This window comes from Cervus elaphus, chromosome 11 (genome assembly GCF_910594005.1).
Source record: "Cervus elaphus chromosome 11, mCerEla1.1, whole genome shotgun sequence".
In the NCBI taxonomy this organism is placed as follows: domain Eukaryota; kingdom Metazoa; phylum Chordata; class Mammalia; order Artiodactyla; family Cervidae; genus Cervus; species Cervus elaphus.
Window position 1 is genome coordinate 102,199,421 of NC_057825.1, and position 14,395 is coordinate 102,213,815.

At 45.8% G+C, this 14,395-nt stretch overlaps 1 protein-coding gene across 3 annotated transcripts in view; it reads left to right on the forward strand.

The window, feature by feature from the left end:
- Positions 1-14,395, forward strand: part of FBLN7 (fibulin 7) — a 55,555-nt gene that overhangs the window by 32,135 nt on the left and 9,025 nt on the right. For all 3 annotated transcript variants that reach the window (XM_043918791.1, XM_043918792.1, XM_043918793.1), the window contains one exon: positions 13,774-13,899. In XM_043918791.1, coding sequence (XP_043774726.1) covers positions 13,774-13,899 — 126 coding nt within the window. The remainder of the gene's footprint in view (positions 1-13,773; positions 13,900-14,395) is intronic.

Here is a 14,395-nt window from a genome sequence, read left to right on the forward strand (position 1 = left end):
TAGTCCATGGGGTCACAAAGAGTTGGACCAGCATTGAGTTACAGGCCCCACGGGTCTCTCTCTCTGAGCGCTGGGCACCTCTGATGGCCATTCGTCTTCCATGAGGCGTGTGGGCATCTCCCCACTTGGTGCCCTTGTCACGGACAGTTCCCTCCCCGTCACCACCAACAGTGCTGATGAGGTCTTTTCCCCACATCTTTGTCTCTGCCATGTATCTGGGGCTGGATTTGGGGGGCAGTTGGTTATATGCTCACTTCCTTTGGACCAAGTGCTGTCATGTTGTTCTTCACAAGAGCAACACCAGCTGTGCTCTCCCGGTAATTCTGTGGACAGAAGCACATTTTACCCTTGTGCAAATTTTTCTTTCCTGCTCAGGTCTTATCCATATTTGGCCCTCAGTTGTGATATACATTTACAGTGAGCATCATCTGGTTTGAGTGGAAAGATGGGTTCATAAGAGAAGAGAGCTGAAAAAAATGCATATTTAGGCAGATAAATAAGAAACACTGGAGGTTCAGGAGTGTAGTCATAAGTGGCTTGAGCAGAGGAATCCATTGTTGTTTGACAAAGTTGGGGCCCAGAGAAGCCCAATGTCATCTTAGTGTGAGTATGCGTCATATATTATGCATATATATTAATGTATATGTGCATTAATGTATGAAATTTGTTTTTCTCTTTCTGATTTACTTCAGTCTGTATAACAGGCTCTAGATTCATCCACCTCACTAGAACTGACTCAAATTCTTTTTTATGGCTGAGTAATATTCCATTGTATATATGTACCACAGCCTCTTTATCCATTCATTTGTCGATGGGCATCTAGGTTGCTTCCATGGCCTAGCTGTTGTAAATAGTGCCTTCTCAGAGGATCCTGGGTGTGTCTGCCAGCTGCCCTCCTGAGCTTACACCTATTAATTATATATTAGCACCTCACCTCACTGCAGCAGGACCGACCCCCTTAGTGGAAAATGGAGTCTTACTGTATCATGGCCTGTGTGCTGTGGATCCCAAACTTTCAGGTGCTCCAGAATCACCCAGAAAGCTTATAAAACATAAGTTCTGATGCCCCAACAGGTCTACTGAGTTGGATGAGATCTTTATGGATAGGACTTGGGAAATCCGCATTTTTCATGTGATTGTGATGTTAACTGAATTTTAAAAAACACTAACAACGCTGGTTTTTGCCACTGCCAGAAGCAGGAAGGATATTGAACATTTTGAAGCACTGATGCAATTGGACCCTCGCCAATCAGGACCGCAAGCTATAAGCCAGCAGTAGGATATGACCAGGTGAGACATACTAGGTATGCTCACCTCCACCTGCACTGATGTTTTGGGAAGGCTGAGGCAGCCGTGACAAACATCAGGGTACCCAGTCCCACTGAGCAGGCCCCTCTCCTGAGATGTGGAGGTCATCTTCCCTGGAGGACCACTGCCAAGCGTGGCCAGCAAGTCTGCTGGCCTTTCCCATTGTCCAACATGGTGCTTCTCATTCTCCACCTTGAGCTTCCCAGCTCATTGCAGACTTGCCGTGTGTTCTTGGTCTCCCCTATCTTCCCAGCCTCCTCCCTAACCACCAGTCCTTCTTCCCTGACCCCCATGCCTGAGGATGGCTTGCGGCAGCCCATCCTGGACTTCTACGAGGGCCACATTTATTATCTAAAAGCCTGCGAACTGGCTCAGGGAGTGAGGTGGCAGGAGTCCATGCTGAGATCTTAGAGGGATGTTTTCCATCTTGTATGCTTCCCTGGTGGCTTAGATGGTAAAGAGTCCACCTGCAATGGAGGAGACCTGGGTTTGATCCCTGGGTCAGGAAGATCCCTTGGAGAAGGGAATGGGACCCACTTCAGTGCTCTTGCCTGCAGAGTTCCACAGACAGAGGAGCCTGGTGGGCTACAGTCCATGGGGTCACGAAAAGTCGGACACAACTGAGCAACTAACACTTTTATCTTATGGTTTAAGTGTAAACTGGACATGGAGCTCCCCCTTGGGTGGTGATGAAACAGAAACACTGGTGTCACGACCAAGGTGCCCCATCAGCCGCTGGACATGACCCTTTCCCGAGAGAGTGGACGGTGCCCGACTGACACTTCTGTTCTATGCAGGAGTTTGTCTCATGGATGCTATTTCCAGTAAAAGCCTCAAAAGGGTGCCACCCAAGCCTGTCAAAAAGGAGAAATAGTGCTTCTACCTGCTATTTGGTGGGACAGCATTGACGGGGGGACAGGACACAGGCTGGAGTTCAACAATCCAGTGGCCCCTTCTCCCCACCTCAGAGTGGCCCTAGACTCCCACCAGTGGCTCTGCTTGTCCACTTTGTTTACCTTCTCAGGAGTCTTGCAGTCACTCTGTGTGTGACCACAGTGCGGAGATCATCTTCTTACTTACAGGGAACTAATCTCAAGATGCCAAACCTCAGTGTCGCTGAAAAATTTGGGAGTGCTTTAATAATTGTCCCCCGCCCCCCATCCAGTCAACTGCTTGAAGGAAGGTGATGAACTCAACTTGGCATGAGAGGAGATGACACATAATTACATATTAAAAATGCAGAGGTAGGCTCCAGAGCTCCAGAATGGAAAGCAGCCATTTAGCTTCCTGGATTAGTTCCCTGTTTCCCCTCTTAGTCAGAAGAGCATATTTTTAAGATTTGAAGCTTCATGAACTGAGGAAATCATAACCACAGACCTTGTCCCTCTGACAATAATGGGTGACCAAAAAACAGCACGAGAGGAATACACACCCTTGTCCACCATGCTGGGAAAAAATTCATTTTTTTCATCCCCATCCTCCTCTTTTTAAACCTTCATTCATTCAACCAGTTCTCACTGGGTACCAGCTGTGCACCAAGCATCATGTTAGGGATTCAACGCTGAATCTAACAGATCCTGCCCAACTTGGAGTGTGAGTAGGGCTCAGAGGTCACTGAGCACAAAAGTAAACAGATCAGCATTTGTGGGCAGTGCTTTGAAAGGACTGACATCAACCCTGAATATTCATTGGAAGGACTGATGCTGAAGTTGAAGCTCCAATACTTTGGCCACCTGATGTGAAGAACCAACTCATCAGGAAAAGACCCTGATGCTGGAAAAGACTGAGGGCAGAAGGAGAAGGGGACGACAGAGGATGAGATGGTTGGATGGCATCACTGACTCAATGGACATGAGTTTGAGCAAACTCTTGGACACAGTGAAGGACAGGGAAGCCTGGGGTGCTGCAGTCCACAGGGTTGCAAAGAGCCAAAGAGACATAACTTGGCGACAACAGCAAGGGACTGGGAATAAAACCTCCTATGGGGCGAGGGCAGCTGAGGGCCTCTCTGAGGCAGTGACAAGGATGCTGGGATTGAAAGGATGAGCAGGATCCATCCAGGTAAAGATGGGCATCAGTGGGTGGCATGGGAAGGATGCCATTCCAGAAAGAGGGAGGAACACATGCAAAGGCTTAGGAAGGGAAGAATTGGGCATGTTTGAGGAAATGACAGCCTAAAACATAGAACCTTGTTGCTGGAGCAGCGTGTGAGCTGCGAACGTGTGAGGTTGGGTAGAGAGATTCCTGAGCCAGCTCTTATAGTCCTGAGGACTGGGTGGGTGGTGGGGGTTGTAGTTCTGAGAAAATAAGCCAGGTTTAAGAAGAAGACTGTACTGATTGAATGGGCACGTGAACTGGAGATGACTAGGAGAGATGGACGCTGGGAAACCACTTAGGCGGCTCTTAGCAGGTTCAGGGGCCAGATTGAACAGGGGACAGGGAAAATTGAAAGTGAACTGGGAGACGGCCTCATGGAACTTATCCCACTAGGGATGTGAACAGGAAAAGAAGGCAAGGTTCCCAGACTCCATCTTGGGTGACAGAGTGCATGGCGCCATGGACAGAAACAACGAAGACCCAGCAACAGATGTAGGTTTACTTTTGGTTGTTCTTGTTTTTATTTCACTATAGTTGATTTATAATAGTATGATGTACTGCTTCAGATTCTTTTCCATTGTAGGTTATTATAAGATAATGAATAGAGTTTCCTGTGCTACACAGTAAATTTTTGTTGTTTATTTTATATATATATATATAGTAGCAGTTGTTCTTGTTTAGTCTCTTGAGTCATGCCCAACTCTTTGCGACCCCATGGACTGTAACCTGCCAGGCTCCTCTGTTCATGGGATTTCCCAGACAAGAATTCTGGAGTGGGTTGCCACTTCCTTCTCCAGGGGATCTTCTTGACCCAGGGATCGAACCTGCGTCTCCTGCACTGGCAGGCGGGTTCTTTACCCCTGAGCCACTGGAGGTGCCCGTGTTTAGTAGTTTGTATCTGCCAATTCCAAGCTCGTTCGCCGCCCCCACAGCGCTCCCCTTTGGTAACCATAATTTTGTTTTCGATGTCTGAGTCAGTTTCTGTTTTGGTGAGTTGACTTGTGTTATTAATATTTAGTTAGATTCCACATTAAGTGTTATCATGTAATATTTGTCTTTGTGTGACTGACTTCACTTAGTATGATCATCTCTTGGTGCATCCATGTTGCTGCAAATGGCATTATTTCATTCTTTTTCCTGTTGAAGGGGATGTAAATGGTGGGGATGTTTTCTTTTTTAAAACCTGTGTGTGGGTCGTTAATCAGAATACCATTTTGGTTACATTAAGGTGTCTGTGTGACATTGCAGCGGAGATCCATTCATTCAACCCACAGAGACCATCACACCCAGCACCGTGCCCTGGTTAGCAGTCCCAGGGAGGCATTAAGCACTTCTGCCCACTGCATCTTAATATCGGAGTCACCAAGGAAAATACAAGGCGGTTGGGCCCTGGATGAAGCAGCGCTGTCCCCATGCTTCTGGACAGTGCAAGATCAGTTCCAGCCAAGGGCGTCCATCCCCCAGGTTGGGCAGGTCTCTCAGCAGCGATTGCCCAGGGCAGCTTGCTCATGTGCAGTGGAAGGATTCCCCACTTCACCAAGGAATCTGAAACACTGGAGCTTCAGGTGAGCCTGGCAGCCATCAGCATACAACTTCAGCAGAACTGAACAGCACTTGTGGAGCAGGAAGAAGGGAAATATACGGCCACATGAGGTGGTAAACCCAGCACAGGCCCTAGGAATGCTTCATCTCATGTTGAGGGCAGGTGGCAGGCCCAGTGGGGGGCCAGCGACTTCCTTTCCCAATAGAGCCAAGTGAACAGTTGGATGTAAAATCTGGAGTCAAGGGCAAAGGAGGGTCGCAGAGATGCAGTTTGGAGTAATTATATTAGTGTGATGATGGAGCCCATTTAAACGGGGTCCCCTGGTGGCTCAGTGGTTAAGAATCCGCCGGCCAATGCAGAAGATGTGGGTTGGATCCCTGGTCCAGGAAGATCACTGGGGAAGGAAATGGCAACCTGCTCCTGTATTCTTGCCTGGGAAATCCCATTGACTAGGAGCCTGTGGATTACAGTCCCATGGGGTCGCACAAGAGTCAGACACAACTTAGCGACTGAGCACTCCCATGTGGTGCTTAAATCCAGGACAGTGATCAGAGCACCCAGAGGAGAGGGCAGAGAGAGAAAAGAAGCAGCTCAGAATCCAGACAAAGGAGGGTGGAGGAGGCAGGCAGAGCCTGCAGAGGCAAGCCGCAGGGAGACTGCAGAAATTGCGGTGCACCAGATTTGGTATCTGAAAGGTTATCTTGAAGTCAGAATAGAGCAAAGCTTTGGTTCACTTACTTTTGGATCATGAGGCTTTCCTCAGAGACCTTTAAACAACATCTGAAATAGCTGCCTTTGATAAAGTAGCCCCTTGATATTTGGTTACTGTGAAACCAACTGGCTGGCTGATTTATCAAATGCTTGAATGATTGAATGAATGAATGGTGGATTATATTTTAAAACAATTTCCTTCTGACTTTTATCTGAGTAGAATACACACACACACACACACACACACACACACACAAATTTGGAAAACTCAGCAGTGGCCACAGGACTGGAAAAGGTCAGTTTTCATTCCAATCCCAAAGAAAGGCAATGCCAACGAATGCTCAAGCTACTGCACAATTGCACTCATCTCACACTTCAGTAAAGTGATGCTCAAAATTCTCCAAGCCAGGCTTTAGTAATACGTGAACCGTGAACTTCCAGATGTTCAAGCTGGTTTTAGAAAAGGCAGAAGAACCAGAGATCAAATTGCCAACATCTGCTGGATCATCGAAAAAGCAAGAGAGTTCCAGAAAAACATCTATTTCTGCTTTATTGAGTATGCTAAAGCTTTTGACTGTGTGGATCACAATAAACTGTGGAAAATTCTGAAGGAGATGGGAATACTAGACCACCTGACCTGCCTCTTGAGAAACCTGTATGCAAGTCAGGAAGCAACAGTTAGAACTGGACATGGAACTACAGACTGGTTCCAAATAGGAAAAGGAGTATGTCAAGGCTGTAGATTGTCACCCTGCTTATTTAACTTATATGCAGAGCACATCATGAGAAACGCTGGGCTGGAAGAAGCACAAGCTGGAATCAAGATTGCCGGGAGAAATATCAATAACCTCCGATATGCAGATGACACCACCCTCATGGCAGAAAGTGAAGAACTAAGGGCCTCTTGATGAAAGTGAAAGAGGAGAGTGAAAAAGTTGGCTTAAAACTCAGTATTCAGAAAACTAAGATCATGGCATCCGGTCCCATCACTTCATGGCAAATAGATGGGGAAACAGTGCAAACAGTGGCTGACTTTATTTTTGGGAGCTCCAAAATCACTGCAGATGGTGATTGCAGCCATGAAATTAAAAGATGCTTACTCCTTGGAAAGAAAGTTATGACCAACCTAGACAGCATAAGTAATGTTGGCATTACTTTGCCAACAAAGGTCCATCTAGTCAAGGCTATGGTTTTTCCAGTGGTCATATATGGATATGAGAGTTGGACTACAAAGAAAGCTGAGCACTGAAGAATTGATGCTTTTGACTGTGGTGTTGGAGAAGACTCTTGAGAGTCCCTTGGACTGCAAGGAGATCCAACCAGTCCATCCTAAAGGAGGTCAGTCCTGGGTGTTCATTGGAAGGACTGATGCTGAAGCTGAAACTCCAATACTATGGCCACCTGATGTGAAGAGCTGACTCATTTGAGAAGACCCTGATGCTGGGAAAGATTGAGGGCAGGAGGAGAAGGGGACGGCAGAGGATGAGATGGCTGGATGGCATCACCGACTCAATGAACATGGGTTTGGGTAAAGTCTGGGGGTTGGTGATGGACAGGGAGGCCTGGCATGCTGCGGTTCATGGGGTTGCAAAGAGTCAGACATGACTGAGTGACTGAACTGAACTGAACTGAACACACACACACACACACACTATTCCATTGTATGTATACATATACACACTTTTCACTTACTTTCAGTATTCTGTTGTATATGTGTGTATACATGTATACATTGTGTGTGTATATATATATATATATATATGGGCTTCCCAGATGGCACTAGCGATAAAGAACCCACTAGCAGGAGATGAGGAGATGCAGGTTTGATCCCTGGGTCAGGAAGATCACCTGGAGGAGGGCATGGCAACCCATTATAGTATTCTTCCCTGGAGAATCCCAGGGACAGAGGAGCCTGACAGGCTACAGTCCATAGGGTCACAAAGAGTCAGACACAATTTGAAGCAGCTTAGCACTGCACAGCATATATATATATATATACACACACATACACACACACACACACACACATATATACCATATACCATATCTTCTTTATCCATTCATTAAGACAAGCAATCTTAATACATTTTCCATTATGGAAAAATTCAAATACACAAAAGTAGAAAGAATAGTTTAATGGTCATCATGTACTCATAGTCCAGTAATTATCAACACAGCAAATCCTTTAATATCTTAAAATTTCTAGTCAGGGTAAACATTTCTGCAACTGCTTCTCATATTTTTAACACTTCGAGCCAGAGTGCAAATAAGTTCTGTACACCACAGTTGGTTGCTATGTCTCCTACACCTTTTTAATCCATAGTCGTCTTGAAGAAGACTGCTCCTTCTTTCTGTCTGCCATTCCTTTGAAGTTTATCTGTTGAAGAAAATGTGTTGTTTCCCACAACCTTGAATTCTTAAAAATTTATTTATTTATTTTTCAGTTGCACTGGGTCTTCGTGGCTGCACTCAGACTTTCTCTAGTTGCAGCGAGCAGGGGTCACTCCCTAGTTGCAGTGCGCAGGCTTCTCACTGCGGCAGCTTCTCTTGTTGCAGACCATGGGCTCTAGGTGCACAGGCTTAGCTGCTTGTGGCATGTAGGATCTTCCCGGACTAGAATCAAGCCCGTGTCCCCTGCATTGACAGGTGGATTCTTAACCACTGGACCACCTGGGAAGCCTCCCACAACCTTTATTTTGCTCACTGCATCCCTGTGAGGTTATTTAACATGATCTGCATCTCTCTTTTTTGGGGTCCAACTTCACTGAAATAAAATGACATATAGCACTGTGTAAGTTTAAGGTATACCGCATAATGGCTTGATTTTCATATACTGTGAAAAGATAACCACAGTAAGTTCAGTTAATGTCCATCATCTCATACAAATACAAAAAAAAAAAAATAGTTTTTTTTCCCTTGGGATTTAGTCCCTTAACAACTTTCAAATATACTACATAGCAGTGTTAACCATAATCTTCATATTGTACATTACATGCCTAGTACTTATGACTGGAAGTTTGTAGGTTTTTGATCTCTGTATTTCTTTTAAACTGGTAGCTTACTGCAGAGGCTTGATCAGATTCCGGTGAGATTTTTCAATCGTTTGGGCAGGACGGCAGTACATACTTCTGCCAAGAAGTCCCTGTGGTCCATCGTCTCTTTTTGTGATGCTGAGCCTTGGGGAGCATCACCACCCTCTTCACCGTGACCTCTGTTCAGTAGACTTCTCAGGAGGAACTCACAGGGCAGTTCCTGAGTTCTCACACTTTCAAAACATACGCAGCATTACCAACAATGACTGTTCAATTGGACATAAAACACCTGCCTCACATTTTATTTTCTTGACTATCTTAAATAAATTCTCCCACATCTCCTGTTTTAACTGTTACTGCTATCATAAGGATGCCCAAAGAATGCTTTTCCTTTTTCTTGAAAACCCAATAATTGTATTGGGATATGGATCAGTACTGGCATTCCTGGGTTAGTTGTCTCAGATGTGGGGTTTATCTTTGCAACAGGAAGTTTCAGTGGCTGGAACAGTCTTGCCCCAAGGATCTCTTGAACTTCCCAAGACCTTTCAAGGTCCATTCTCTAATGGGCGGAGAATCCAGTGAAGTCCAACAAGGAAAGTTGGTGCAAATGAAAGAGATGGTCCAGATGAAAGAGAGAGGAGAGGACAGAGTGGAGTGGAGAAGGCAAGAGCTGCCTTAGAAAACAACTAACGGGAGAGGCTGTCAGGAAGGTGGTGTTCAGTTGCTGAGTCATATCCAGCTCTTTGCAACCCCATGGGCTGCAGCACACCAGGCTTCCTTGTCCTTTACTATCTCCCTGAGTTTGCTCAAACTCATGTCCATTGCCTCAGTGATTCTACCCAACCATCTCATCCTCTGTCACCCTCTTCTCCTCCTGCCCTCAATCTTTTCCAGCATCGGAGTCTTTCCCAATAAGTTGGCTCTTCACATCAGGTGGCCAAAATATTGGAACTTCAGCTTCAGCTTCAGCATCAGTCCTTCCAATGAATAGTCAGAAAGTTAGAAAAGCTATATGGGAAAACTTATTTCCCCTAAATATGAGTAACGGAAAAGGACTGTTGCCAAATCCTGTCCAAATTATTATAAGAAAACAAAGTAAACCCTCTATAGTCAATGAAGAAATCCCAGAAAGACATGCCCATACAAAAGATGAAAACTATGACCTAGTACTTCTGGACAAGTGGAAAGAAATTTTAAAAATATAAAAACTATGAAAGGACAACATAAATAAAAATCAGAAAACCTTAGAAATGAGGTGATTGAAGAAATGGAAAATTTGAAGCAAGATGACAAAACACAGGAAACAAAAAGAAAAAAGAAAAAATCAGATCATGGATGTGGAACATTTAGCTCAGTTCTGGGAAAATAGCAAGTGCTCAGTAAACAGATTAAAAGAGAATCATAATCCACGCTTCTGGCTTGCCAGCCTCTCCACAGCCTCTGTGAGTGTCCTCTCTTTTATAAATTGAATGTAGTTGATTTATAATATTGTCTTAGTTTCAGGTGTGCGGCGAAGTGATTTGGAATCTGAAAGTTTTCAGACTCTTTTCTGTTGTCAGTTAAAATAAGATATTGGGTAGAGTTCCCTGTGGTGTACCACAGGACCTTGTTGTTTATCTATTTTATATATACTAACTGGACTGTAGCCCGCCAGGCTCGTCTATTCATGGGATTCTCCAGGCGAGAGTACTAGAGTGGGTTGCCATTTCATTCTCCAGGGGATCTTCCTGACCCAGGGATTGAACCCAGGTCTCCTGCATTGCAGGCTGATTCTTTACCGTCTGAGCCCCCAGGGAAGCCCTGTATACTAACTGGTATCTGTTAATCCCATGCTCCTGATTTATCCCTCCTTTCCCCTTTAGTAACCATAATTTTGTTTTCTATGTCTGTGAGCCTGTGTCTGTTTTGTAAATGAGTTGATCCGTATAATTCTGTTAGATTCCACATGTAAGTGATATCATATGGTGTTTTTCTCTGTCTGACGTCATTTAGTATGATAATCTCTAGGTCCATCCACGTTGCTGCAACTGGCCATATTTCATTCTTCTTTACAGTTGAATAATATTCCGCTGTATACACGTACCACATCTTCTTTATCCATTCGTCTGTCGATGGATGCTATAGTGCCACTATGAACACTGGGGTGTATGTATCTTTTTGAATTAGAGTTTCCATCTTTTCTGGATATATGCCCAGGAGTGGGTTTATTGGATCATACGGTAGTTCTATTTTTAGTTTTTTGAAGAGTCTCCACACTGGTCTCCATAGTGGCTGAACCAGCTTACATTCCTACCAGCAGGGTAGGAGGGCTCCCTTTTCTCCACACCCTCTCCAGCATTTGCTATTTGTAGACTTCTTGATGATGGCTGTTCCGACCTGTGTGAAGTGGTACCTCACTGTAGTTTTGGTTTGCGTTTCTCTGATAACTAGTGATGTCAAGCATCTTTTCAGTTTCCTGTAGGCCATCTGTGTCTTCTTCAGAGAAATGTCTATTTAAGTCGGCCCTCTTTACAGTTCTGAAGTCGCCATGCACTCAACCAAATGCCACAGCTTGGACAGACTTGAATGCGATGACAGCTCTACTTCAGTCAGGATACAGAGGGTGTGCCAGAACTGGGCACCGGGCCATGGAATGCCTGACAGTGTATCAAGATAAGAAATGAGAGTCTGAATGGAGAAATTTTCATTTCTAAGCAATGAAAATCCTGGGTGACAAGATCCAGGCAGCGCTAGCACACAGGGTCATGGGGCATCTCTTCATTCCTCTATCACGTCAACAACTCCACCCCACCCCACCCTATCCACACCCGCACCAGCCAGGTACAGCCAGGCTGCTGCTGGTCCCCACCCCCCACGGGGCCAAACTGAAAGATTCTCAGGTTCACACTCTTTGGCTCTCAGCCTGGTGACTTTCAGACTATGCTGGGGAGCAAGATGGCAGAAACAGGAATCCCATGCTCTGGGGCGTTTGTGTTGTTTCAGACACATTCCTGAAAACCGGTCATCAGCAGAGAGAACATATGGGCGGGGTGGGGGGGCAGTGGGCGGAGGCAGGAAGCTGAGGTTCCCCTCCCCAGGCTGAGCTTACAGAGAAATTGGAATGGCTCCTTCCCTAGGGAGAAGCAGCATTTCGGATGGTCTGGGTCCTTTCACAATGAACAGAATCCATGTAATTGTCTGCATAACTTCCCAATTACAAGGAGGCTAAGGGAAGCCAGTGTCCCTGCCAACCCACCCACAGGAAGGCTGTTGTTCTCATCAGGAGCAAAGCACCTTTTTCTGCCTCCTGATAGACACAGCAGGAAAGGATGCTCTGAGGCCAACAAGGAAGTGCTTCCAATTTCTTTCCCAAGATGCTGTGGTCAGGTCAGTGAACTGACAGATTGTTCCTCTTTGGTGGAAATGGCCTGTGCACTAAAACTGGGCTTAAGGAACTCAGAGCAAGCGGATGTGGCCTGAGGGTTTTAAAAAATCATTTTTTCCTCATTAGAAAATTTAGAAATGTTCACTGTGGAAAAATGGAAGATTGTTAAAAATATGCTTTTGAACTGTGGTGCTGGAGAAGACTCTTGAGAGTCCCTTGGACAGCAAGGAGCTCAAACCAGTCAATCCTAAGGAAATCAACCCTGAATATTCATTGGAAGGACTGATGCTGAAGCTCCAATGCTTTGGCAACCCTGTGGGAAGAGCCGACTCATTGGAAAAAACCCTGATGCTGGGAAAGGAGGAGAAGGGGGTGACAGAGAATGAGATGGTTGGATGGCATCACCGACTCAAAGGACATGAGTCTGAGCAAACTCTGGGAGATAGTAAAGGACAAGGAAGCCTGGCATTCTGCAGTCTACAGGGTCGCAAAGAGTTGGACACGACTTATCGACTGAACAACAACAAATAAAATAATTGTCAGTAAACAAAGAAAAATTACCCATAATCTACCACACAGAGAAGAATCTATTAAAGCCTATTAAACCTATTACATATTTATTTTATTTTATGGCTGCTCTATGCAGCTTGCAGGATCTTAGTTTCCTAATCAGGAATTGAACCTGGACCCTCAGCAGTGAAAGCACAGAATCTTAACCACTGGACTGCCAGGGAATTCACTAAGCCTATTAAATTGTTGAACATGTTTAATATATCTCTCCGATAGCTCAGTTGGTAAAGAATCCGCCTGCAATGCAGGAGGCCCTGATTTAATTCCTGGGTCAGGAAAATCCACTGGAGAAGGGATAGGCTACCCACTCCAATATTCTTGGGCTTCCCTTATGGTTCAGCTGGTAAAGAATCTGCCTGCGATGCAGGAGACCTGGGTTTGATCCCTGGGTTGGGAAGATCCCCTGGAGAAGGGAAAGGTTACTGACTCCAGTATTCTGGCCTGGAGAATTCCATGGACTGTATAGTCCACGGGGTCACAAAGAGCTGGACATGACTGAGTTTCACTTTCACTTTCATACATTTTTCACAGGACTGTTGTGTGTATAAACAAGGAACGTTTTCCTTTTCAGGAAAAGGGAAAATTAAGCGTCAAGGTTAACTCCTCCCTATTCCCACAGGGTAAGAATTTGGAAAGAGTTATTTTTCTCCATCTCTGACCATTCTTATGGGCCATCTCTCCCTCTTATAACCCCTTGAATTGAGTTCCTTTTCAAAGAGGGTTCTACCTGGGCACTGGCTGATAGGGGCGGAGATGAGAAGCAGTTAACTCTCCCCAAAGGCAGTGTGGGCCCAGGACAACGCTGGTTCCTTCCGCCCAGCTGCAGTGTCTATGCTGCAAATTATGAAATGGCGGCTCTGGGTGGACCCGGGCTGAAAGATGGGCAACTCTCGCAGGCAGAGCTCCAGGTAGGCATAGTGTGTGCCAGGGTCAGTGGCTTATTGCATGCATGGTGGGCTACATCTCAGCCCCACTGGCTCCCTCCCAGCTCTTGTTCTTGCTGGAAGGGGCCAAGGCAAGGACAGAGTGGGGTGGGGAGTGGTCACAAGCTGGAGTCATCATGTCATGAAAAGAAAGTGACCCCAGCTTTGTGTTTTGTTTTAGAATGAGAACTCATGCCTATATCTGAAATTTATTTGTTTTCCTAGATATCAGTGAATGCTCCAGCCAGCCTTGTCAGAATGGTGGCACGTGTGTGGAAGGTGTCAACCAGTACAAATGCATTTGTCCTCCTGGAAGGACCGGGAGCCGCTGTCAGCATCAGGCCCAGACTGGTACGTAGCAGGTATGGGGCCGGGGAGGACAGTCTGTTATCGAGAAGGGAGGACCCTAGTCACAGGTCAGCAAAGGCAGACCAATGGGATGTTCTCTCTGGTTTACATCATAGATCCCTCTGGTTCCCTGAGATGGTTATTTGGGATGGCGCTTAGTTAACTTGTGGAACCAGAGTTTTGGTTCTTCCCAGGTGGCTCAGTGGTAAAGAATCTACCCGCTAATGCAGGAGAAGTGGGTTCAGTCCCTGGGTCGGGAAGAGCCCCTGGAGGAGGAAATGGCAACCCACTCCAGTGTTCTTGCTTGGAGAATTCCATGGACAGAAGAGCCTGGCGGGCTACAGTCCATGAGGTTGCAAAGAGTCAGACATGACTGAGCACACACACACACACACATGGAAGAAGATGCAAGTGGAAGGACTGAGTCCCACCCTAAACCCCTCCAGATTTGGAACTTGGCGTGAGAAGCTAGGAAGCTTCACGTGGTTGACTTTCCCCT